The sequence below is a fragment of the Somniosus microcephalus genome, chromosome 8 (genome assembly GCF_052327205.1).
Source record: "Somniosus microcephalus isolate GS21.2 chromosome 8, FLI_Smic_1.0, whole genome shotgun sequence".
Classification (NCBI taxonomy): domain Eukaryota; kingdom Metazoa; phylum Chordata; class Chondrichthyes; order Squaliformes; family Somniosidae; genus Somniosus; species Somniosus microcephalus.
Window position 1 is genome coordinate 161,050,920 of NC_140994.1, and position 24,888 is coordinate 161,075,807.

Genomic DNA, 24,888 nt, shown 5'->3' on the forward strand with positions numbered 1-24,888 from the left:
TACAGAATCTTCAGGCGAGACAGAGGGGGAGGTATAAGAGGAGGGGGTGTCGCAATATTAATTAAGGAGTCAATTACTGCACTAAGGAGGGATGATATATTAGCAGGGTCCTCTAATGAGGCCATATGGGTGGAGCTTAAAAACAAAAAGGGGGCAAGCACTTTGCTGGGAGTGTACTATAGGCCTCCAAACAGTCAGGGGGAGATAGAGGAACAGATATGTAGGCAAATCTCAGAGAAATGTGCAAATAATAGGGTAATAATAATGGGGGATTTCAACTTCCCCAATATTAACTGGGATAGTCAAAGTGTGAAAGGCTCAGAGGGTGTAGAATTCTTAAAGTGCATCCAGGAGAGCTTTTTGAGCCAGCATGTAGAAAGTCCTACAAGAGAGGGGGCGGTACTGGACCTAATTCTAGGGAATGTGGCCGGCCAAGTGGAAAAAGTGCTAGTAGGTGAGCACTTTGGTGATAGTGACCATAATATGGTAAGATTTAAGGTGGTCATGGAAAAGGACAGGGATGGGCCGGAAATAAAGGTTCTAAATTGGGGGAAGGCCGATTTTAATAGGATAAGGCAGGATCTGGCCAAAATGGACTGGGATCAGCTACTTGTAGGAAAATCCGCATCGGAGCAATGGGAGGCTTTCAGAAGGGAGATTGAGATCATACAAGGGCAACATGTTCCCATAAAGGTCAAGAGTGGTTCCAAAAACCACAGGGAACCGTGGATGTCAGGGGATATACGGGAATGGATTAGGAAAAAAAGGAGGGCTTTTGGTAGATACAAAAGGCTAAAGACGGAGGAAGCCCTAGAGGAGTACAAAAAGTGCAGGGGGATACTTAAAAAAGAAATTAGGAGATCAAGGAGGGGCCATGAAATAACACTGGCGAGCAAAATAAAGGAAAATCCGAAGATGTTTTATAAGTATATTAAGGGTAAAAGGATAACTAGGGAAAAAATAGGGCCCATTAGGGACAAAAGTGGCAATCTGTGTGTGGAGCCGGAAGATGTAGGAGGGGTTCTAAATGAATTTTTTGCATCTGTTTTCACTATGGAGAAGGACGATGTAGACATAGAAATAGGGCGGGGGGACTGTGATATGCTCGAACATATTAACATCGAGAGGGAGGAGGTATTGGCGGTTTTAGCTGGCCTAAAAATGGATAAATCCCCAGGCCCGGATGAAATGTACCCCAGGCTGCTGTGTGAGGCAAAGGAGGAGATTGCGGGGGCTCTAACACATATATTCAGGACCTCTCTGGCCACAGGGGATGTGCCAGAGGACTGGAGAACCGCTAATGTAGTACCATTATTCAAGAAGGGTAGTAGGGAAAAACCGGGGAACTACAGGCCAGTGAGCCTAACATCAGTGGTAGGAAAATTACTGGAAAAAATCCTGAGGGACAAAATTTGTCTCCACTTGGAGAGGCAAGGATTAATCAGGGATAGTCAACATGGCTTTGTCAAGGGAAGATCATGTCTGACTAATTTGATTGAATTTTTTGAGGGGGTGACTAGGTGTGTGGATGAGGGTAACGCAGTGGATGTGGTATACATGGATTTCAGTAAGGCCTTCGATAAAGTCCCGCACAGGAGACTGGTCAAGAAGGTAAGAGCCCATGGAATCCAGGGTGCCTTGGCACATTGGATACAAAACTGGCTTAGTGGCAGAAGGCAGAGGGTGATGGTCGAAGGTTGTTTTTGTGACTGGAAACCTGTGGCCAGTGGGGTACCACAGGGATCGGTGCTGGGTCCCTTGCTGTTTGTGGTCTACATTAATGACTTGGATATGAATGTAAAGGGTATGATCAGTAAATTCGCGGATGATACTAAAATTGGTAGGGTGGTAAATAGCGAGGAGGGTAGCCTCAGTCTGCAGAACGATATAGATGGGTTGGTCAGATGGGCGGAACAGTGGCAAATGGAATTTAACCCGGAAAAGTGCGAGGTGATGCACTTTGGGGGGTCTAACAAGGCAAGGGAATACACAATGAAGGGAAAGACCCTAGGCAAGACGGAGGGTCAGAGGGATCTGGGTGTGCAGGTACACAGATCCCTGAAGGCGGCGGAACAGGTGGATAAGGTGGTAAAAAAGGCATATGGGATACTTGCCTTCATTAGCCGAGGCATAGAATATAAGAGCAAGGAGGTTATGATGGAGCTGTATAAAACACTGGTTAGGCCACAGCTGGAATACTGTGTGCAGTTCTGGTCGCCACACTACAGGAAAGATGTGATCGCGTTAGAGAGGGTGCAGAGGAGGTTCACCAGGATGTTACCAGGGCTGGAGCGCTTCAGCTATTAAGAGAGACTGGGCAGATTGGGTTTGTTTTCCTTGGAGCAGAGGAGGCTGAGGGGGGACATGATTGAGGTGTACAAAATTGTGAGGGGCATAGATAGGATGGATGCTGAGGAGCTTTTCCCCTTAGTAGAGGGGTCAATAACTAGGGGGCATAGATTCAAGGTAAAGGGCGGGAGGTTTAGAGGGGATTTGAGAAAGAACTTTTTCACCCAGAGGGTGGTTGGAGTCTGGAACTCACTGCCTGAAAGGGTTGTGGAGGCAGAAACCCTCACAACATTTAAGAAGCATTTGGATGAGCATTTGAAATGCCATAGCATACAAGGCTACGGGCCAAATGCTGGAATATGGGATTAGATTAGACAGGGCTTGATGGCCGGCATGGACACGATGGGCCGAAGGGCCTCTATCCGTGCTGTATTACTCTATGACTCTATGACTCTATGACTCTAATTCACCGCTCCATTCCCACTCAGACCTCACCGTCCTCGGCCTCTTGCATTGTTCCACGGAAGCTCAGCGTAAGCTCGAGGAACAGCACCTCATCTTTCGATTAGGCACTTTACAGCCCTCTGGACTCAACTTAGAGTTCAACAATTTCAGATCATAACCTCGGCCTTCAAAAGTACTTCATTGGCTGTAAAACGCTTTGAGACATCCGGCCGTCGTGAAAGGCGCTATATAAATGCAAATCTTTCTTTACCTTATCTGAGATCCCTTCTCAGATAAATTTGATTTAGATCTAAAGTACATGGCCGGAATTTTCTTTACCTTGGCAGGTCTGGTGTGGCCAGTGAATGTGGTGGGTCGCGAACCTGTTGCTACCTCCATCACACTGTTGAAAATTAACTTCCCGTAATGGGGTCTATTAAGCCTGGCCCAATTAGATGGAGCGGGTCAGGTGACGTCATTCGTGATGCGTTTTCAGCTGGGATCTTTAAAGGGACCATGGCCACATTACATTTGAAGGTTAATCTAACATAACATGTCAGTGCACTACAGCTTTTGGGGGGAAAATTTGGTATCGGCCATTTTGGGGCAATAACATCGCCTGGGCACTAATTAGCGTTGGCGACTGCAAAATTCAATTCTAGCACCCCAAGAGGGAAGTGGAGCGCTAAATCAAGTGCCCCACTTCTTTCTTAGGGCGCTAACGTCAGACAGCGGGGTGGAGACTTCAGCAGCGCTGTACACTGGGCACCACAGCGCTGCCGTGTTCAAAGGCTCCTTCACTCCCTTAAAGGGAAGGGCCATCGCTGCAGGCTCTGCAATTTAAAATGTACCTACCTGGACCACCAAGCAGAGCGCAGGGCTGATTGATCACGGGCAGGAACCCACGAAAAAACTCGAACAGGAAAGGTAATTTTTTTTCCCACTTACCTCGGCCAGCTCGCCTTTAATCATCACCCCTGAAGCGGCCGGCTGCCCGATGCACGCCTCCTGCAGCTATTGGTGTTTTCGACCGGCGCTGCTGCAGAGGACGGAAGTCAATTTCGGATCCGGGGCAATGCACACGGTGATGATGTCATGATCTCCGGGCGAAGGAGATCGGGGCGCAATGCCATAGCAAAACTCCCGCCGTATCAGTGCCGTGCCCGGTTGCAAAGCCAGTTGCACCCCGTTAGCGTCCCCTGGGGGTGCTAATGGGAGTCGCAAACATGTCCACTTTCACCCCCTTGGAGTGCTGCAAACACTGACAATGACTGCACAGAGGCAGAGGGCTGCACCTAGCTTCTCCGATGACTCCCTCCATATGCTTATGGAGGGAGTCAGAGCACGCAGGGAGGTCCTCTTCCTTCTGATGGGTGGAAGTGACATTCCCAGGAGACCAAAACCGCCTGGTTGCAGATTGCAGATGAGGTCACAAGCAGGGATGTGGTCAGGAGGACCTGTGTGCAGTGCCGCAAACGTTTCAATGATCTCAGTAGATCACGAAACGTTAGTACAAAGCCACACTCAACTGCATCCTGCTGTGCCTCTCATCACATCCCCATCACTCTGCCTTCCCTACCCTACTCCTGCACATCCTTACTCACACCAACATACCTTGCACCTCCACCCATCCCTCTCTCTCTATCTACATTATCACATCCCATCTCACTAGCCACCCCTCACACTCACCCTCATCCTAGTGCAATCATACCAACTAACAACACACAAAGGTAGCCACTTGGGTGTTTTATCCAATGTTTATGTAAAGTTTCTGTTAATATGGTGTCAAACATAAAAATCTTTATTTTCAACACTTTCCGGTCGTGGACAGATTTGTGTATACCTTTGGAAGTGGCTTAGTGAGTTGCAGTGAATGGTGAGACATAATGTTACACCCCGCAATGGTGATGAGTGTGAAAGGAATGGCTTGGGCATTGTAAGGATGCTTTATGGTGTTGGTGTGGGGTGGTGCCAACCTGGTACATCATGTGACAGCCATATGGGTGTACAGCATAAAGTTAACTAAATCTGGTCATGATGATGTCATCCCTGGCCTCCTGGGCAGCAATGTGCTCGGGTGCTGATGCCCTCTGTCCTGTGCAGCATCAGGTGATTGCGGAGAAGATTGGTGTTGTTGTTGGTGCTGCTGGTGTGTCTGGTGCTGCTGGTGTTGGGGCTCATTGTGGTCTGATTCTGAGGACCAAGCTGAGAGAGTATAAACAGCACCCATGTTGATGGAATAGATGGCAGGTGAAGTACAGAAGCGATCTGTCAATGGTGAGAGTGTTCTTCCAATGAGGTGAGACTGGATGGAGACTTTGCTGGAAACACTTGCAGCCTGCAGAATCTGTCCTGGAAATGGACTGAGCAACAGCTTCTGCCTGAGGAAAGTGATCATCTGTCAGGTGAGAGCTTTTACTGAACATTTGATGCTGTCAAGTAATCAGCTGGAGCAATGGACACTGAACTCCCACCTCAGGTGGATAGACATGGTTCCCGAGCTGGGTGAATCCCGTGGTCATGCAGGGAAATTTAAAAAGTAAGTGAAAAAAGACTTTTAAGTGCCTGTAAACTACCTGATAATCATCTCAATTGGGTCACCCGCCGCTGCTGGTCGGGTCAGCTCCACGATGATAGACACGCCTGGGAAAAGGTGTGTGGGGGTGGGATGACAGCAGGTTCAACTTTCCCACCCAACCCGCCACCGGTCACACCCGCTACCACCCCGGAAAATTCCGGCCAATGTATACAAAAGCAATGGTGGTGGGGAGAATCAATGTTCTAGCATTCTTTTATTGAAATAATAAGATGCTGCGTCACTGGGTCAACAACAGCAACAACTTGTATTTATATAGTGCCTTTAACATAGTAAAACGTCCCAAGGTGCTGCACAGGAGTATTTTAAGACAAAAAATTTGACACCGATCCACATAAGGATAAATTAGGGCAGGTAACCAAAAGCTTGGTCAAAGAGGTAGGTTTTAAGGAGCGTTTTAAAGGAGGAAAGAGAGGTAGAGAGGCGGAGAGGTTTAGGGAGGGAATTCCAGAGCTTAGGGCCTAGGCAACAGAAGGCACGGCCACCAAAGGCTGAGCGATTATAATCAGGGATCCTTAAGCGGGCAGAATTAGAGGAACGCACATATCTCGGGGGGGTTGTGGGGCTGGAGGAGATTAAAGAGATAGGGAGGGGCGAGGCTATGGAGAGATTTGAAAACAAGGATGAGAATTTTGAAATCGAGGCGCTGCTTAAGCAGGAGTCAGTGTAGGTCAGTGAGCACAGGGGGGATGCGTGAACGGAACTTGGTGCGAGTTAGGACACGGGCAGCCGAGTTTGGGATGACCTCAAGTTTACAAAGGGTAGAACGTGGGAGGCCAGCCAGGAGTGCATTGGAGTAGTCAAGTCTAGAGGTAACAAAGGCATGGATGAGGGTTTTAGCAGTGGATGAGCTGAGGCAAGGGAGGAGATGGGCAATGTTACGCAGGTGGAAGTAAGCGGTCTTTGTTATGCTGCGGACAGTCAGATTTACTGTTTCACTTGCAAAACCGCATCAGGAGATTTTTCATGTGAATGACAATAGTGCTGTTTTAACCAGAACAAAGTAGATTGTGGTGCTTGAATGAGGGACTCAAGTCTGAAAGCTAGACGTCTTTGGCAGTTTTAGAGTAGGAGTTGATTAAGATGACCGATACTATTTTTATATTATTTTGTTTTCTTTGCAAAATGGATGACTGCATCTGAACAATCCTCCTCAAAGAGCTGAATTTGAAGCTATCAATGGAAATTTGGCTAAGACAATTACAGAAAAATTCCCTGAAATATCTACAATTACACTTCACTTTAAGCAAACATGTTTGCGGGAAATTCTTTGGGCTGGTACTAAATACGAGAAAAGATAATAAGAGGTTACTCTGCACTGTAAGCTCATGGTGCTTGCAATGTAATTTTAAGTCTGTATCAATCTATTGGTTTTTTAACAATTTGTAATAGTACTGAATAGATGAATTATTCCATCTATATGAATTTAAAAAATGAGGCTATAACTGTTTACTATCTTGCATAGATCTGATTGGTCTGCTCTTGGCCTGACTAATACTCTGCAGTCAAGCCCCTTTATTCTCTCTTTTCCCAGCCTTCCTGTTTCCTCCAAGTATGAGTCCCAGAACTTATCTTTCCCAATCCATCTGAGCCTGAGCCACAACCCAGCCCTGGCTCCCATTCCCTCCTAGCTGCTGCTCCAGGTCCCTGGTCCCTCCCAACTCAACCCCTGATCATCTTTCCCTACTAACTCAAGTCCTCACCCTCCACTCTCTTCGGTGCAAAAGTAAAAAAACAACTCGTGCCACAGTCCTCACCATCTGAGAGAGATAACATCATTTCTGGAGGTGTCAGAGGTTTGGAAAGTATTGGATGCTACAATGGATGGGGCATTACAATCTCTCTGGATGAACTAAAATGGACCATATTCATTTGTTTTAATTACCTCTCTGTTCTTTTCTGTGTTCCTACAATCTAACTGTGGAGATGCTTTGTGCCAAAGGGTCAAGTTCGACCTCCTTTCCTCCGTCCCTTCCTCCTCTCCCTCCCTCATTCCGTTCCACAAAAATAAAACAGTAACAAATGCAGGGAACAAAAATTCAGTAATTACAAATAAACAAGACATTTCGATAGGAAACAGACAATTCTCTTAACAGATAGCAGTAAGAAGTCAAGATACAATCACTTGGATACCCCTAGGACCAATCTGGGTGAATGAGGGATACTGTGGGCACAGCAGGCACAAGTAAACTTGTAAATATCTATGAAATAGATCTGAAAGAAAAAAGAAAAGCAGCAGCTGCTGAAAATCAGAATAGATTCCCACCATTAGAAGGAAAAAGAGAAACCACAACCAAAACAGCCCAATATGGGTGCAGGGGAAAGGAGGAGGGACATTGTAGACTCTCAGAGCAATTACTAAAAACAATGAATAGGATACCTGCAGAGAGGAAGCAACAATTGGGATGTTACCTACCCATGAGGTAATCTAAAGGGAACCACATGGGGTAGAAATTAGCCTGCCCCGCTCATCTATAATTACTTTTACACTGGGTCCATCAACAGGGGTTAGGCCCCTCATTAACATATTCAAGGCGCCTAACCCCTGTTTTAGACATAAACAAATGGGCCCCATGAATTTACTTAAATTGGTATGCTTTGCACCCATTGTACATCCAGAAAATGGGTGCAATGCATACCAATTCCTACCCCCATATCTATGTTGAATCGGGTTATTTCCTCCTCCTTTGTAGTGGAGTGAGGAAAAGAGTTTTACATCCTTATGAACTTTGTCAATTTGAAGCAGAGGAAGTATATGATTCCCTTGGGCTATCTCCCATAATCTCTTGACTCAGGAGAAGGGCAAAAGAGTAGCAAAAAGATCAATTAGGTGCCCAATAATGGAATCTAAAGAGATTATCATAGGTAGACCAGTGCATATTAAAATGTGTTAAATTCAACTGTAATAATAGTCATAATCCCATTGATCTCTTTCAAAATCGGAGCCAAACTCTTAGACCATAGACAAGGCATAAAACATGCAAAAGGCTGCAGAACTCACGACATCCCAAATCCCCGGGATTGGGTAATTGTAATATTTGGGGGAGACAGCCTGTGCCTATAGAGGGAAAACAGAGACAACCGCCTCGTTTTGCCTGCAGGAAATCAGAACAGCACCCTGCTGCTCTGATAGGGAGAGCCGAAAGCCCTTTAGGGGCCGAAAAGCAGAAGAAAAAAAATCTTAATTCCCCACAAGGAACCCAAGGCTGCATTCAGAAGGTAATCAATCCCTTTGCTCATCTTCTTTTGGGGCCTTCAGAACATTCTCAACTGGCATGGGATCCACTGAGACTAACTGGGTGGATTTCTTGGGATAACCTAGAGACACTCCAAAAATATTGCTGGGGCAAAGTAAGGGTGGGCGCAAGACATGAACTCCTCCTCCCCCCCTATCAGGATTTGCAAGGCTGGATAAATGGGCTGGAAATCTGGCAGGGCTAGGTTCTGCTCCAAATTGCAGTCGTCCCCGTCCCCCCACCCTGCCCCCATTAGGTTTGTGCAGTTTTTCCACCCTCCCTGGCACCAAGAATATTAGGCCTATAGAATTTACAGAATGCCATTTGGCCCATGATGCATGGGCTGGCTCTCTGAAAGAACTAACCACTTAGTCCTATTCCCCAGCCCTTTCTCCATATCCTTTTCTTTTTTACTTTTTAATTTGTCCTTTTTCTTTTAAAAACTTTTATGGATTCTGCTTCCATCACTGTTGCTGGTGGGGCTTTCCATGTCCTTACAGCCTCTCCGTTTTTTTTGTGATGATCTTAAATTTAAGCCCTCTCGTCAAGCACTGACTCAGTGACCAGTGGAAATTATTTTTCTCTATTTAACTTATCAAAACTCTTCATTATTTTAAACACCTCTATCAGATCTCCTTGCTGTTGACTTGATGCCAGTCTGACAGCACATAGTTTCAGTCTATTGAATTATTTCTCCTATGCTAAAAGTACTTTTCAGAACAGTTTCCTATCCCCATGAATAAATACCAATACAGGCTTTAGAGTGACTTGAATGATTTTAATATGGAACTAGATGGTTTTCCTAGTAAAATAAATTTATTGGTGTTTATACATTGTGACCGGACCTACTTTTCTCACCTGTGTAAAGTACATTAACATAACATTTCATTAAATGATCTGCAAAGCCATTAGTGCACAAATCGATTCTAATGAAGATGGCTGTTTTAGAGAGTTAAGCTCAATATTATTGACTTGGAGCTGTCTCATTCTACAGCATTTAAAGGAATATCTTATATTGCTTGTAGTAAATATATATCATGTACTTTGATCCATTAAGCCCACAAACATTGATAATTTAGCAGAATAACCCTGCCAGACCAATTTTCCTAAGATGTCATCATTTGCTAAGCACATTCAAATAGTCAAAAACTCTGCTGAAGTGGCATTAGTTGGCAAATGGCACAAGCTGGTATTCTCACTCAGAGATGCTCTAAGAATGGTGAATGGGGAAGTGGAGGAATTCACCCCTCCAAGAAGGGGCGCTCGCTGAGGCTTGGGTTAAGCTATTCTTAAGAGAAAGCTGAGTGAAATTCATGTCACTTGAATTGTGTATTTGTAATACTAGACAGGGTACAATACTTATTTAAATTTAGATTTTTTTGGTTACCCTTTCTTTTGGATAAGGTGAGAGATGACACTGCTCACAGATCACAGAAATACCGGGTTATAAAGTGATCGATAAGGCTAGCACTTGGTTATATTTGGTACTTGTTGGTAAAGTTTTTTTTTACACAAGTGATTTCTGATCATGGGGTGTTGCTTCCATATTCATGTCTGTGACTGCAGCACTCCACTTCAAAACACAATCTGCAGAGGGCTCAAGCCTCTCCCATCGTAAGAATGAGCAGCACTCACTGTTTTGGGTGTATTCACAGATTAAAATTGAGCTGATCGCAAAAAAGATTACTAGGTTTATTGTCGACTATCCTGACCTTGATTTAAGGAATATTAAAATAAGTGGTATAATTGAAGATTTGACAGTTGGTTTATTGAAAACAAACAGCTGTAAAACAAGAAAGGCAATTACAGAATGTATTACACCCAGCTGAATCAATAAAACAGTAACATCCAATTGATTTTTGGAATATAAAGTGATAGCTAATTTAGAGAAGATTCAAATTGAAAAGTGGCAATCCTGATTATAAAGAAGTGAATTTTGTTATATTATTGTACCAGTATGGAGTAGTGAGTTAGTTAATACAAAAATCAAATAATTCTGATATATAGTGGGAAAATCTATATACATGATGACAAAATTATATAGAAAACTAGCTGGAGGTGCCCGGCGGTACCGAGGCTTTTTTGAGGGCATGTTGTTGTTGGAAGAGAGAGATCGAGCGACTGGGGGGAAGAGAGAGAGCGAGCGACTGGGGGGAAGAGAGCGAGCGAGCGACTGGGGGGAAGAGAGCGAGCGAGCGACTGGGGGGAAGAGAGAGAGCGAGTGACGGGGGGAAGAGAGATAGCGAGCGACTGGGGGGAAGAGAGAGCGTGAGCGACTGGGGGGAAGAGAGAGAGCGAGCGACTGGGGGGAAGAGAGAGAGAGAGCGACTGGGGGGAAGAGAGAGAGAGCGAGTGACTGGGGGGAAGAGAGAGAGCGAGCGACTGGGGGGAAGAGAGAGAGCGAGAGACTGGGGGGAAGAGAGAGAGCGAGAGACTGGGGGGAAGAGAGAGAGCGAGAGACTGGGGGGAAGAGAGAGAGCGAGAGACTGGGGGGAAGAGAGAGAGCAATTTATATAATTAAACATTTTTCATCTGGTGCACCTCTGTTGGGAATGTGTGTGTGCAGGACGTATAACATTCTCTTCAAATGCCACATTCACTAAAATTGAACAAATCAGAAAACAGTATATCCTAGAAATTCCTGCTAATGTTATACAAATACTTAATGAGCTCATACTAAATTCTTTTTTTTGTAATTTTAACCGAGGTGCTAACCCATTTATTTTAAATATGTTAACACTTCTGTCAAAATAGTGAGGAATCTTATACGAGTGCTTGTACAATAACATCACTGACAGTAATCTCTAGCTTTATATCTTTTTGAAACAAAAATTAATTGGGGTGAAATTGGTCCTCAATGGCAAAGAAAATCAAGTGAGTGTAAAACATGCTGCCGATTTATGATCGCCCATTTTGCGCAATCACCAAAGACTAATTTCACCCCAATATTTCTTTATAGAACTATGTAATCACTAAAAAGTAAACAGTAAATAATCGGCAACCATTGTAAAATCAATCAAATCCCTGATAAAAAAAATTCTAATCCTTTTCACAACCATGTCAGTTCTCTACCCTTCCCATCTTCCATTGAAGTTACGGCAGGAAATTGGGAAAACGTTGTGGAAATTCTAACCCTTCATTTTTTTCAACCATGAGTAATATAATGGGAAATCAACCAGTATTATAAAAAGGACAGTAACATGAGCATCTATAACATAACTAACTGTGAATAATGTAGTCATTTTATAAAAATTAAATCTGTCCCTCAGGATATGATTTACAGTCTCAACCTGCCAGTACTGACCTCTGTTAAGTGTTAGATATATCCTATCACTCAGTTAAAATGTAATTTAAAAATTTGACACGCACCATGTCATTATTTTCTAAACTAAGGAACAATGGTAATCCCTGTGAGCCCAGAACCAAAGGATTACTAGAATATGCATTTTTTACTAGGCAATTATAATGCTGAAACTAATGTACAGATTTCTTAGGTTTCGATTCTTCAAAAGGTAGGTATGATATAGAAGAATTAAACTGTACTTTCTTCTGTTATAACCAGTCCTTACCTGTCATTAATGTATTTATTATAAATGTAATTGATAGATAAATAGATGATAATAACTGTTGCCGAAGGAGCAATTAAGTTTGTTTACCTTATCTCGTATTTGTTGCCGTACTTTTTCCCGTTCAGCTTCCATTCTAATATGTTTTTGCTTACGTTCGTCTTCCTGTTGACGAAGGGCCTCTTGTCTTTCTTCTTCCTTCTTCTGTGCGTCTGGGTCTTTCTCTTCATCACCTCCCAACATCTTTCCCATGTCTTTGGTGGCCCCTGTATGAAATAACAACAGATAATATAGCCGTGAAGAGCGATATGAACAACATGCCTTTTCTTCTTTAGATATTAGCTCCATTTTTGCGAGATCGGCAAAATTGGGGTTGCGAACACCCTTGGTGTGGGTGCATCTGCCCCAGTAGCGTGGAGGTGGGCCATGCCAGGCTTTGCAATGGGACCCCATAAGCCGATTTTGAAAAGGTTTGTGTCACAGGAAAAACTTGCCCAGACAGCTTGGCCTGCTGGGGAGTGTAAATTCCAGGGAGGTGGCAGCACTTATAGGGCTGTAGTTTGGCGTAAAAGAGGCAGTTGTGTTGGGGCAGAGAAGTGTTGGGGCAGAGAAGTGCATTAATTGTTCACAATGACAAGGTGAAGACATGTGAGAAACACTGCTCCTATTGATGCAAAGTTTTGTAAGTCCTGCTGGATAAGTTTCACCAGAGGAGGGGGCCTCTACTTTGGGCTGAAGGCTACCTTCCACAGGTGCCAGCTGCATGGGGGGAGGTGATAACTGAGTCTCCCAGCTCCCCCTACCTGGCTGCAAATGAGGAAGACATTTGCTGGTATTGGGAGCAGGCTGACGACAGTTGTGCTATTCACTATTGCACACATTTGTTGTGGGGTCCATCAATCATGGGAATTGCTGCATCCACTGGGAAATGTGAAGCAGTGTGCACAAACAGTGACCTTTTGCACACACTTTTTTTTTATCCTGCTTAAGCTATGGCACATATTTCTTGAATCATAGAATCATACAGCACAGAAGGAGGCCATTTGGCCCATCGTGCCTGAGCCAGCTCTTTGAAAGAGCTGTCCAATTAGTCCCACCCCCCTGGTCTTTCACCGTAGTCCTGCAATCTTTTCCTTTTTAAGTATTTATCCAATTCCTTTTTGAAAGTTACTATTGAATTTGCTTCCACCATCCTTTCAGGCAGTGCATTCCAGATCATAACAACTCATTGAGTAAAAAATAAATTCTCCTCAGCTCCCCTCTGTGGAGTGGGGACTGCAGCTAAGAAACACTAACAGATGCTAAGGCAACTAGACTGAGAGGGAGGCTCCTCTCAGCCTGGTTTGGGACTAAGTTTTCAAGTAGCTGAGCCATCTCACGTACATATTATTATACTGCAGTAACCTAGGTATTTATTTATAATAAAATTGCTTAAAATATGGATCCACCTGCTGAAAAATACTAAACAGAATTATTTTAATGGTTGCAGCTAAAAAGTCCATAGTTAGGCTATGCAAGTAGCACCAAGCTCCTTTAAGTTGACATCTCTTAATATTTTTGTTACATAAATATAAATTTCAAAAAAAATCTAAACTACAGTATTTGACCCCTAAGCATTTATGCTCTTGTTAACTCTAACAGCTTCAATAGTAAGCTCCAACAACGTGCCAAAATGATGCATTTTACCATGGCTACAGTATTACACACATTCTCCAAATCAAATTACACATGCAGGGTTTAATCAGGAGTAGCTGCCAGAGAAAAATCTGTTGCTGTTATTATGTTGCAAGAGCTGGCACTGAAGGAGTGAAGTGGCATTGAAACAGTGCCACTTCACTTGTATCCATTGTATTTACCTCTAGCTGTTTCCAAATCCCGGAGCATCACAGTGCATGCTCCAGGACCTGAAGTTGCTTTTACGTTGCAGCCCGGGTCATGAGGGAGTGATCGAAGTGTGTCACTTCCCTGCATTTACACGTGGATGGTGCAGCCAGTCTTCCTGTAAATTGGCTGCACTGTGGGTCTTACTGTTCCGTACATGTGCAGGCTGGCCATACAATGTGCACATGGAAAGTACTGTCTTGATACTGACCCTAGGAAGACTGATAGCAGTTGGAAATAGCCAGTCAAAAGCAATGGGTCTTCTGGTTGTCGGTCTCAAAATAAAGTCTGACATGCTTAACTTTGATTGCTACCGGGTGAGCAAAACACATGTGTTGGGAGCTGGCCGTACAATAATGGCACAAAAGAAGTTTGTGTCTGAGCAGTCTGGTGACCTTCCACTCATCAGATGAAACGAGAGTGCTCAGTGTGTAACGTCCACTTCTACTGGCTGTGTGCCTAGTCACTAGGATGAGTTTGACTTGGGGCATGGGAAGATTTAATTTTCTGACCATTCATAATCAATTAGTGGAAAATCTAGCCCTCAGAAGCTGCTGGTATTGAAGATAACTGATGTTCATTTGAATTGTGTCCACTTCAGTTAATTAACCTTGGATGGGAGAATTCTGCAATTTTTTTCTTGCAAGTTCACTAAAGATTATGGGGTAAAAATTGGGGCGCTACCTTCGCCGGGGTGCTAATTTTAGCATCCCAAAAATGTTTGCGCCCCCGCGGCCGATTTTCCCAAGTAGCGCCCCGAAAGGGAGGAGGGACGCTACTGGAAGTGCCCCGCATCCCTCTTGGGGCACAGCGAGCCAATATCGCGGCACTAATGGGAGGCGCAAATCAACCAAATTTGACTTGTCTCCGCGCTTCTTTGGTTGTCTCCAACTGCCAATCCAACATTAAGACCTGGATGAAACTCCTCTAGCTGAATATTGGTAAAACCAAAGCCATTCTCCTTTACTTCCACAAACATCTAAGTGCCTTCTGCCTCAATTCCATCAACTCCCCCGCCCCCCAGCTGCCATCTTGGACTGAACCCAGAGGTATGGAACCTTGTCGAACTGCTTGACACCAAGCTTGGCTTCCTCCATTGCTATAAAGCTGCTTTCTTTTACCTCTGAATCATTGCTTGCTTCTGACCCTACCTCTTCTACTCTGCCACCAAAAACCCTAATCTATTCCTTTATCACATTAAGGCTGATTTTCTTCCAGTGCTCTCCTTGCTGGTCAGGCTTATCAGGCTCCACTGGCTCCCAATGCCCCAAGGAATCAACCTCAATATCCTCGTTCTTGACTTCAAATTTCTCCATCTTTATCTCCTTGCCCATTTCAATCTTTGTGGTCTCCTCCAACCATATGTTCCTGTATGTATTGTGATTTTGATTTTAGCTTCCCTTTGAAGTTTTGAATATTTACTCTATCAATTTGGAATAAACATTAAAGCAATAAGGAAAAACTGTTTTTATAATTAAATTCACTAATAGAGAATCTGTTGTATAATGATAAATTATTTAAAGATGTCACAACAGAAGAGAAGAATAAAATAAAACATGCAATCTTTTCTAATAATTATGGAGATTTCCTCTGAATTTTCTCTTAGCTGAGTTTATCCTCCGCCTACATCTGTGCTATCTTTTTCAGTTGGAGGGTGGAATGGTCTAATGTAAAGACATCTGAATAACATCATCCATGGTGCTCTTTGTGTCATCAACAAAGAAGCAATCTTCAGTGGTGCCTAGAGCAACAATTTTTTCCTTTCATGGATAGGCTCAGTGTGAATGTCAATTAATATTGGTATTCAACCTGGGTTTCCTAATTGAGTAATGTTTTAACATTTAGATGCAAGCTGCAAATCCTTGTAATTTACCAGTTCCCTCAATACAAAATTTGAAAGCTTTTCAAAGTTTACGGCAAAATTGGCATTTGTATCACTACTAATTGTGATTTGATTTACCACAGCATAAAAACTGCATTCAGTACAACACAGTCAAACGCACTGTCACATTTGGAAAAAAAACAGCTCTTAACCTGTTCTAATATCCCCATCTTGATTGCTCTCATGGCTGACTGTTCTCTGGAAAGCAGCAGAATGTAATTATATGGTGGCACAGAGTTGTTTTAAGTCACCATCTATGTGGTCTCATCAATGCCAACAGGTCAATGCTTAAATAATGCTGAAGAAAAATATTGTATTCTGTTAACAATGCTTGAGGAGGGAGGGAGGTGGGTGGAGGATAGGGTAGGGTGGTTCTGCTTCCCTTCTATTCCCGAGTAGCATAAAGTACTGCTGCTATTGGGGGAGGGAGGGGAGTGGAAGTAATGGGATCAGAGGTTGTTTACGTGTATGTGTGTAAAGTCTATTTAATGGGGCAACAAATGGATCAGAGTTGTAACCTGTGTGAGGCTTTCTAAGCAATTTAAGTAAAAAGTACTGCAGTATTTAATAAGGATATTGTGTATTCTGTAACAATAGATTATCGGATGAGGAATCACATGAAAGCATGTGAGGAAGAGCAAAACTAGAGGCCATCAATATAAGATAGTCGCCAAGAAATCAAACAGGAAATTCAGAAGAAAATTCTTTACCAAGAGAGTGGTGAGAATGCAGATCTTGCTACCACAAACAGTAGTTGAGGTGATTAGTATAGATGTATTTAAGAGGAAGCTAGATAAGCATATGAAGGAAAAGAGAATAGAGGGTTACGCTGATAGTTATATGAGGAAGGATGGGAGGAGGCTCAAGTGGAGCATAAACACCGGCATGGACTGGTTGTGCCAAATAGCCTGTTTCTGTGCCGTATATTCTGTGTAATTTATGTAATGATACAGTATCATTATATATATTTTGCCAAGAGATTTAACAGCCAGAGCTGCTTTGTTTTTAGTTTCGAAACTTCAAAAATGTAGATGCATTTATTTTAAACTTAGTAGCTATGTAACAAGATTAATACAAATCAAATAAGGTTACCTTGAATGGTGTCAAAATTAAGTCGTAACCATTTTTGATGTCCCACACCTTTGTTAGAGCCCTAATTCCAATCTCATCCAAAAACATTTATTAACATGTCCTGACCTTATCACAATGCGCAGTGTTTACAATAATTGCGCCTGCATATTGTACTTCCCATATTAATAGAGTATTGACCTTTATTAAGATTTAGACCCAGGACATACTGTCACATTAGAGGGCCTTGATTTCAGTATAAACTATTTACTTTTAAACAACACATCCTGTTTCACGTATGTATGATTTGCGAAACAGAGTTTCAGAAATGTTTACTTTTAACCTGTTATAGAGGAATTCTTGAGAAGCATTTTGGCGTATTTGGCATGTAGTTTTGGTAATGGTATTCCTCACAAATCAGTCAATAATTCATATAATTTGTGCAGAGAAGCAGTACTGCACTTTGCATGTATATAATTTCACTTGGTGCTTCAGCATGCACTCTAGCTGAGCCCAGTGTATAATTGAAATGTACTAAGGAAATTGACGATATTATGCACATGCATGACACGGTTATCTCCATTAAAAAATTGTTTTAAATATAAGTAGAGTTTTGACTATAGTGAATATCCCAGCGTTTTACTGCACAACTAACCTAACAATATATACCAAGTGCTGAAAACAGGTATCTTTTCTAGAAAACAGAAACTTCTAGCATGGTGTGACCTTTATTTGCTTTGTAACAAAACTTGTGCTTTTATAATGGAAGGGCCAATGTGAATTTCCTTACTAGCTTGAACAGTGCAGTAATGGGCTCTCACAGTCGGTCACACAGCACAGCATGATGGTTGGATCAGGGTCAATTTTCAGCCCCTTTGCCTGGCAGGACTTGGGCAGTAGCGCAATGAAAAGCACAGTGCAACACTTACCGCTCTATTCCCACTGTCGGCCACCTGCCTCGATTTTGGAGCAGGCTGGGAAATAAGTGAGCAGCAATCCTGTCTGAAGCTGGTGGAGAAACTACTTAATATATGCAACTTGGGGTCCTATAATGTGCAGAGGATCCAGATGCAATTTTGGGCTTCCACTGGGCGGAGTGCACACTGCGCAAGCCCTTCCCAGTGGAACTGTACATAGAACAATCTAACCAGCGGTCCTTAAAGGGATGAATGCGCCACAAAAATCGTCCCACTGCCTTCAATCGCTCAGCCCCTGCGCTATTGTCTGCCCACCCCATCAAACTGGCCCTGCCAACTCAGCTCCACAAAAGAACCACTGGATTTTCTGTCCGCACTCCGATCGGCAAGCTGTCTCTCCAAACCGGAAACACACTTCAGCTCACCTATCAAATTAAAATGAGGTCCGACCATGAAAATGGTTTGTGCCTCTCACTGGTGAGGTCGGGTGGGTGTTCCGATTGCTAAATACACTCGGGGGGGATTTTTCAGGGGGTCAGCGGGCACATTTGGTGGTGGGTCGGGTGGGAATTTTTTTTTTTGACAGTGGGTAGGGAATGCCACGCTAGTTGCCCAGATGCCTGGTCTGTCATCGCTGAACAGACCCGACACCAAGCGGCGGGGGAGGTAATTTAGATGATTAAGAACTTGTTAACAGGCACTTAAAAACAATTTTAAGCTCACCTTTAAATTTTACAAGTTCGCCCACGGGTTTCCCACTGCTTGGGGATCACGTCAGGTAAGCAGGTCAATAGTTGTGTCACCATGATATTTCTTTACTTGACAGCTGCAAATGTTGTAAAAAAGCTCCTATCTCATCGCTGTTCACTTTCCAAGGTCAGAAGCTGTTGCTTACTGCATTTGGAAGACAGACTGGGCTTTATGCAGGTTGCAAGTGTTTGGAATAAACTTTGTATCCAGTGTCACCTCATTGGAACAACCTCTCTCACCATTGACAGATTGCTTCTGTCATCTCAACTTCACCTGCCATCTATTCCATCAGCATCGGTGCCCTTGAAACTATCTCACCTTGGTCCTCAGAATCCCAACACAATCAGCCCCAACACCAGCAGCACCAGGCACACCAGCAGCACCAACAACAACACCAACCTTCTCCACAATCAGCTGCTGCTGCACAGGACACAGGGCATCAGCACCCGACCACATTGCTGCCTGGGAGGCCAGGGATGGCCTCTCCCTGGCCAAATTTACTTCACTTGACACTGTAAACCCTGGCTGCCACATGATGCGCCAGGTTGGCACCACCCCACACCAACACCATAAAGCATCCCTACAATGCCCAAGCCATTCCTCCACATTCATCACCATTGTGGGGGGTACCATTATGTCTCACCATTCACTGCAACTCACTAAGCGACTTCCAAAGGTGCACACAAATCTGCCCAAGACCGGAAAGTGTTGAAAATAAAGATTTCAATGTTTGACACCACATTAACAGAAACTTCACATTAACATTGGCTAAAACACACAAGTGCCTACCCTTGTGTGTTGTTAGTTGGTGTGATTGGACTAGGATGAGGATGAGGGTGAGTGTGAGGGGTGGCTAGTGAGATGGGGAAGTGATAATGTAGTTAGAAAGGGATGGGTGGAGGTGCAAGGTAAGTTGGTGTGAGTAAGGATGTGTAGGAGTAGGGTAGGGAAGGCAGTGTGATGGGGATGTGATGAGTGGCACAGCAGGATGAGGTTGAGTGTGGCTTTTAGTAACATTTCGTGATCTACTGAGATCATTGAAACGTTTGTGGCACTGCACCCAGATCCTCCTGACCACATCCTTGCTTGTGTCCTCCTGTGCAAGGTGCAACCTGGCTGCGTTGATCTTCTGGGGAGGTGTCTTCTGTCCATGGGAAGGGAAGAGAACCTCCCTGCGTGCTGTAACACCCTCCATAAACATATGGAGGGAGTCATGGGAGAGTCTGGGTGCAGGCACGCACCTCTGTGCAGTGCTTGTCAGTGTTTGCAGCACCTCAATGCTGTTGAACACTGACAGCACAAATGTCAAAATAAATTTGCGCATGGTCCCTTTAAGGAAACTGGTTGATTGCATGTCATCAAGTGACGTCATCAGGCCCGCTTCCTTCAATTGGCCGGGAAATGCGCTGGATGGACTTAACAAGCCCAATCAACTTAAGATCACTTTGGACAGTGGGCTGGAGCCAGCAGCGGGGTCGCAACCCGCCACCGAAACCGGCCGCACCGGACCCGCCGAGCTAGGGGAAATCACGGCCTCCATATCCGATGTTCACCTAAAATGAAAGTCGCCTCGTCATTTCAGTTGAGGGAGTATTTATTGCTCAAGCTTTGCCCTCCTTGATTGCATTACAGCTTTTTATTGTGCTTTCAAAAGTAATGGGACCAATAGTTCAATATACTGAAGTCTAATTTTAACATTTCTGGGCACACCACTTATATATTTATCAAATATCCTCCATATTCAGAAAAAAAGATAAAAATCTATATTTTGAGGTGCTCAATAAGGATGAGTAAGAATTAAGGCTTGAAATCAGTAACATTGAGCAACTACTAATCGGTGTGTGGTGGAGGACTTAGATTGCTTTTTACTGGCAGAATGGAAAGTTGGCAATGAACTAAAGTAGGGAATAATAAATGGTTCTGATCTGGCCCTGTTTTTGGCTTGTTTGTGAAGAGTGGTCATTTGCTATTCCCAAGGGCTGAGGTTATCTGTAGTAAGTTAAAATGTAAGAAGCTGGGCTATAGCTACACCACAATGCCCCATGTTCTCTCTCTCGTTGATTTAAATTCATTGGGGGGAAAATTCATTCGCGACTATTTTGGGTCGCGAACATTGCCTGGGTGCTAAAAATAGCGCCGGCGATCACTAACTTCAGTTTTAGCACCCCAAGAGGGAGGTGGAGCACTAATTCAAGCGCTCCACTTCCTTCTTAGAGCGCTCACCCCGAATATCGGGTCGGTGCGTTCTGCAGTGCTATGCACTGGGCCACATAGCGCTGACGCATGGAAGGGGAGGGCCCAAGCCCACCACTGTGCGGGGACATACCTGGACCACGCGGGAGCGGGGTGCCGTGCCAGCAGCCCGGCGCTTGGAGTGCCAGTCTGCCAGATCGCGGCATGGACACTGCGTTCAAAGACCGCCCGCCACCTCCCCTATAATTACTGCCCCGCAAGCCTCCTATCACTCCATTCCCACCCCCGGGGGGGGGGGGGGGGGGGGCGCTAATGAGAGGCACAAATGTGCTATTTATCTATTTGTCTCTATTCAGATGCTCATAACTCACCATCTACATCCCCATCCCTGCAAATGCCTTGAAAACACTGCTGTCTTCACCCTGTACAATTGTGAAGTAATTTTGGCTTTGCTAGTATGATTTTGATGCTTTAGCATCTCTGCCTTCTCACCACATATTGGTGGATAAATGATTGTTTATGAAGCAATCTAATTGACCCAGGGCAAAGGGCTGTAATGCATCGGAACAGTTTGCAATCTTAGGATGAGTGTATCCGATCTCCAGTAGTTCTTAAACTGCAAACATTAACCTATATTTGCTTTGCTCCGATGTACTACTGGTTATAATGAATATTCGGGTTGTGTTTTATGATGGAATAGGGGACATTAAGCTAACTGAAGCATTTGGCTGCACTGTGTGGTTTAATTAATTCGCTGGCCTTATAATACAAACTGGGGCCAATTGTCATCTCCAAACCGTTCTGTTTTTCTGCATGAATGGAAGTTAGCAGGGTGAAAATCAGAAGAAAATATTGCTGATTTTCGAATGGGCCTCGATTTAGGTGGCCAGCGCTCCTGCCTATGACTAGATTTGGACCTGGACACAATTTTTGTGCCAGCACTGCTTCCTAAATCTGGCCACAGATCATGGGTAGTACAGGGCGAGAAACGGCCCGTTTCAGTGGTAACTAAAGGAGCACTTACCTGCTATTATTTAAATCGCTGTAAACATTTAGCAGATATCTTGCTTGTATTTCTGTCATTTTTGGGTGCAGAATTGTTGTGTCTGGAAAACCTTCAAGAAGCTTAGAGGTAATGCTTTCTGAAAATGGGAAATTTTTTGGCCATTCTATTCAGGCTAAAGGAAGCAACAGGTGAAAAGACCATATGCAGCAGCAGCTGCAGGGAAACCACAAAGGAGGAGGCGAACTTGCAGAAACCTTTACCCACCCAACAGGCTGTATCGGTCCAAAATTAAATACCTGCACTTATCAGAGGAGCAGTGCACAAGGAGGCTGCGCTTCTTCAGGGAGGCTGTCACAGACCTGTGTTGCCTCCTGCACAAAGACCTGAAACCCGCAGCCTGAGCTGGCACTGCATTCCCCGTTACAATCCAGGTTACTATGGCCCACCAAAGTAGCAGGATAAGGCTCTGGGGTTTGCGCAGATTGCAGGCTTCCCCCAAGTCCAGGGTGTCATTGACTGCAGACATCACCATGCAACATGAGCCCGTGGCCTTCTTGAATCAGAAGGCTTATATTCCATTAATGCATAACTGGTGTTTAACTGTCAGCAGTACACCATGTAGTTCTGTTCCCACATTTCTGGTTGCTACCATGACCCTTCTATCATGCACCAATCTTCCATGTCCCAACCCTTTGACCCTGTACAGCAATTGAGAGGCTGGCTGCTTGGGCACAAAGGTTATCCCCAGTACACTTGGCTCATGAAACCCAAAGTATACAAAGGGAAAATGGCCAAACACCCTGCAGTGCATAGCCTCCAGCCTCACCATCTCTAATGCTGCATGTCCACCCTCTGCCAATGATGCCGATGGTGGCATCATCCATTAGTGTGAGATTTTGCAATGTGGTTCTTCCAGTCTCACTTCTGTTGTGTGCAAGCTTGTCTTACAAGATGAGTGGGAGTGGGTTAGTGTGTGGCCTGTGAAAGGGTTGTGAAGGTATGAGAAGCAGCTTAGCATAGTGCTGAGATGAAGAAACAACAAGAGAAGGAAGTCATTGGATGAAAGAAAGTGTATACAGTGTGAAGTATCAAAGAACGTAACAGGAATGTGAGAAGAATCTAAGTTCAAACAAAATAAAAGATGAATGTTTTTTGTGCCAGTTTTGAGGGCAATAGCAGGTGTTGAGTGTGTGAGTGTAAGTAAAAGGAGGTGTGTGAAGTGCCCGTTATGATTGGAGGAGATGCTTGTGTAGAGGGGGATGGAAGGATTGGTAATGCTAGGGGAAAAGTGTGGATTTGCAGAGCTATATGCAGAGTAAGAGAGAGATGTGATGAGGATTATTCCCTTGGCAGTCCTGGTAAGGTCATACATTACTTTTGTGCATTACAACCAGGTCCTGGGAATGATGCTGCTGCCAATGACTTGTTCAAGCATCTCTGTCCATGCATGCTAACTTATTTGTTGTGGCATCCATCTGCCAACTGAGAGAAACATGACTCTGATTTGTTCAATAAGCAACTCCACGTCAGTATCCACAATTGGGTTGGTGTGGCCATCAACATTGTGCCTGTTGCTCCAGAAATGCAGCTTCCACACACCACCAATGATGTGTCACCTCCTCTTTGAGCTGCAGGCTGGCTTTGAGGAATAGCAGGCCCATTGGTTTTCCCATGCTCCCAAACCCCAAGCTGTCTATAAGCAGTGTATTTAGCTCTGGCATCTCACCACTCAAATTTAAATTGGGTGCAACCACAAAAATCAATTGGGCCTCCTGCTGATGTCACTGGTTAGGCAGAGCAGATGCCCTGCCCACTGTCTGCCCGATAGTATGCCACACATGAAAATCAACCCCACTGTTTCATAGCACTGTCTGGAGACTTGAGTTATGTACAGGAGAGGAAAATTGCAATACTGAAAATTAACACCTTCAAACTGAACAGAAATCCACCGAGAGTGTTCTACAACCTGTAGGAGAGTGAATCCTAATGGGCTGCATAGATCTAGGATGGCTGAGAAGCCAAATGAACCTTATTACTGCTTAGTCTCCTCATCACAAGAAACTCAGATAACGTTTCACAGAATTATACTGTGTATGGAGGGAAAAAGATACCAACCAATACCACTACACCCTCTTTATCTATAGACTGGACATCTTCTGATATTGCATTGTGGTTTCTGCACCAAAGTGACTGAAGTGGGCCAGAGCTGCAACTCAACTGAGGTTGAACAACACTTTACACTGGATGTGAGACCACTTGAAGTAGTTTCACAGCACTTTGCTTTGTACCAGTAGCAGTATAAGTGCAAGCAGTTTGAAGTCAGGTTTTTAAACCTCATGAAGCGAGCAAGTGATCTGCTGGGCTGCGTTTTAAGTTTTGAGTGTTAGAAAAGAGCCAATTATACTATCAGCCCTTATTCTAACATTACAAATTTCACTGGCATTCAGAAGCTGGTCTGTAGAGCTCTGTGTGCATAATCCCTGATCAAAGAGTATTGCTCCATGCTAACCATTCACAGCACTGTCAAAATGGTACTAGCGGAAAATTGATGGGTGTAGTCTCACTCTGCTATTGATTAGTATTCTAGAATATTGCTGAATCTCTCATTTAAAGCCTGATAGCTTTAACATCCTTGTTTCTTTAGAGAGTACGATATGTGTATTAATTGAGACAATTGACAATTCTCAGCTCTTCTGATGACTTTAGGACATGTCTTTATTTATACAGCAGTCCAGTGTATATAACTGAGGTTTAACACAAACTGCAAAGTGTCAACAATTCTTCTAATCATTACAGCCATTTGGGAACATTCAAAAGGTTCTCCACTGCAGCCTAGTTTCTTATTTCTGTATTATTATTTTATTGTTGTTTTGTAATAAAGGTAAAGCAATATTTGTGACCTAAATAACCTCTGTAACACTGAAATTATTTTGTCCATGGAGAAAGACACACTGCCTACAGCCAATCCCTGACAAATTAATAGATCTATTAAAATACTGCCACACAAGAAATTAATGCAGTAATGTATGTACGCTATGAGAATGTGAATGCTAACACATT

The 24,888-nt window shown here is 43.9% G+C and overlaps 1 protein-coding gene across 3 annotated transcripts in view; it reads right to left on the minus strand.

The window, feature by feature from the left end:
* Positions 1–24,888, minus strand: part of cplx2b (complexin 2b) — a 423,444-nt gene that overhangs the window by 48,436 nt on the left and 350,120 nt on the right. For all 3 annotated transcript variants that reach the window (XM_085995293.1, XM_085995295.1, XM_085995292.1), the window contains one exon: positions 12,222–12,397. In XM_085995293.1, the coding sequence (XP_085851419.1) occupies positions 12,222–12,397 (176 nt within the window). The remainder of the gene's footprint in view (positions 1–12,221; positions 12,398–24,888) is intronic.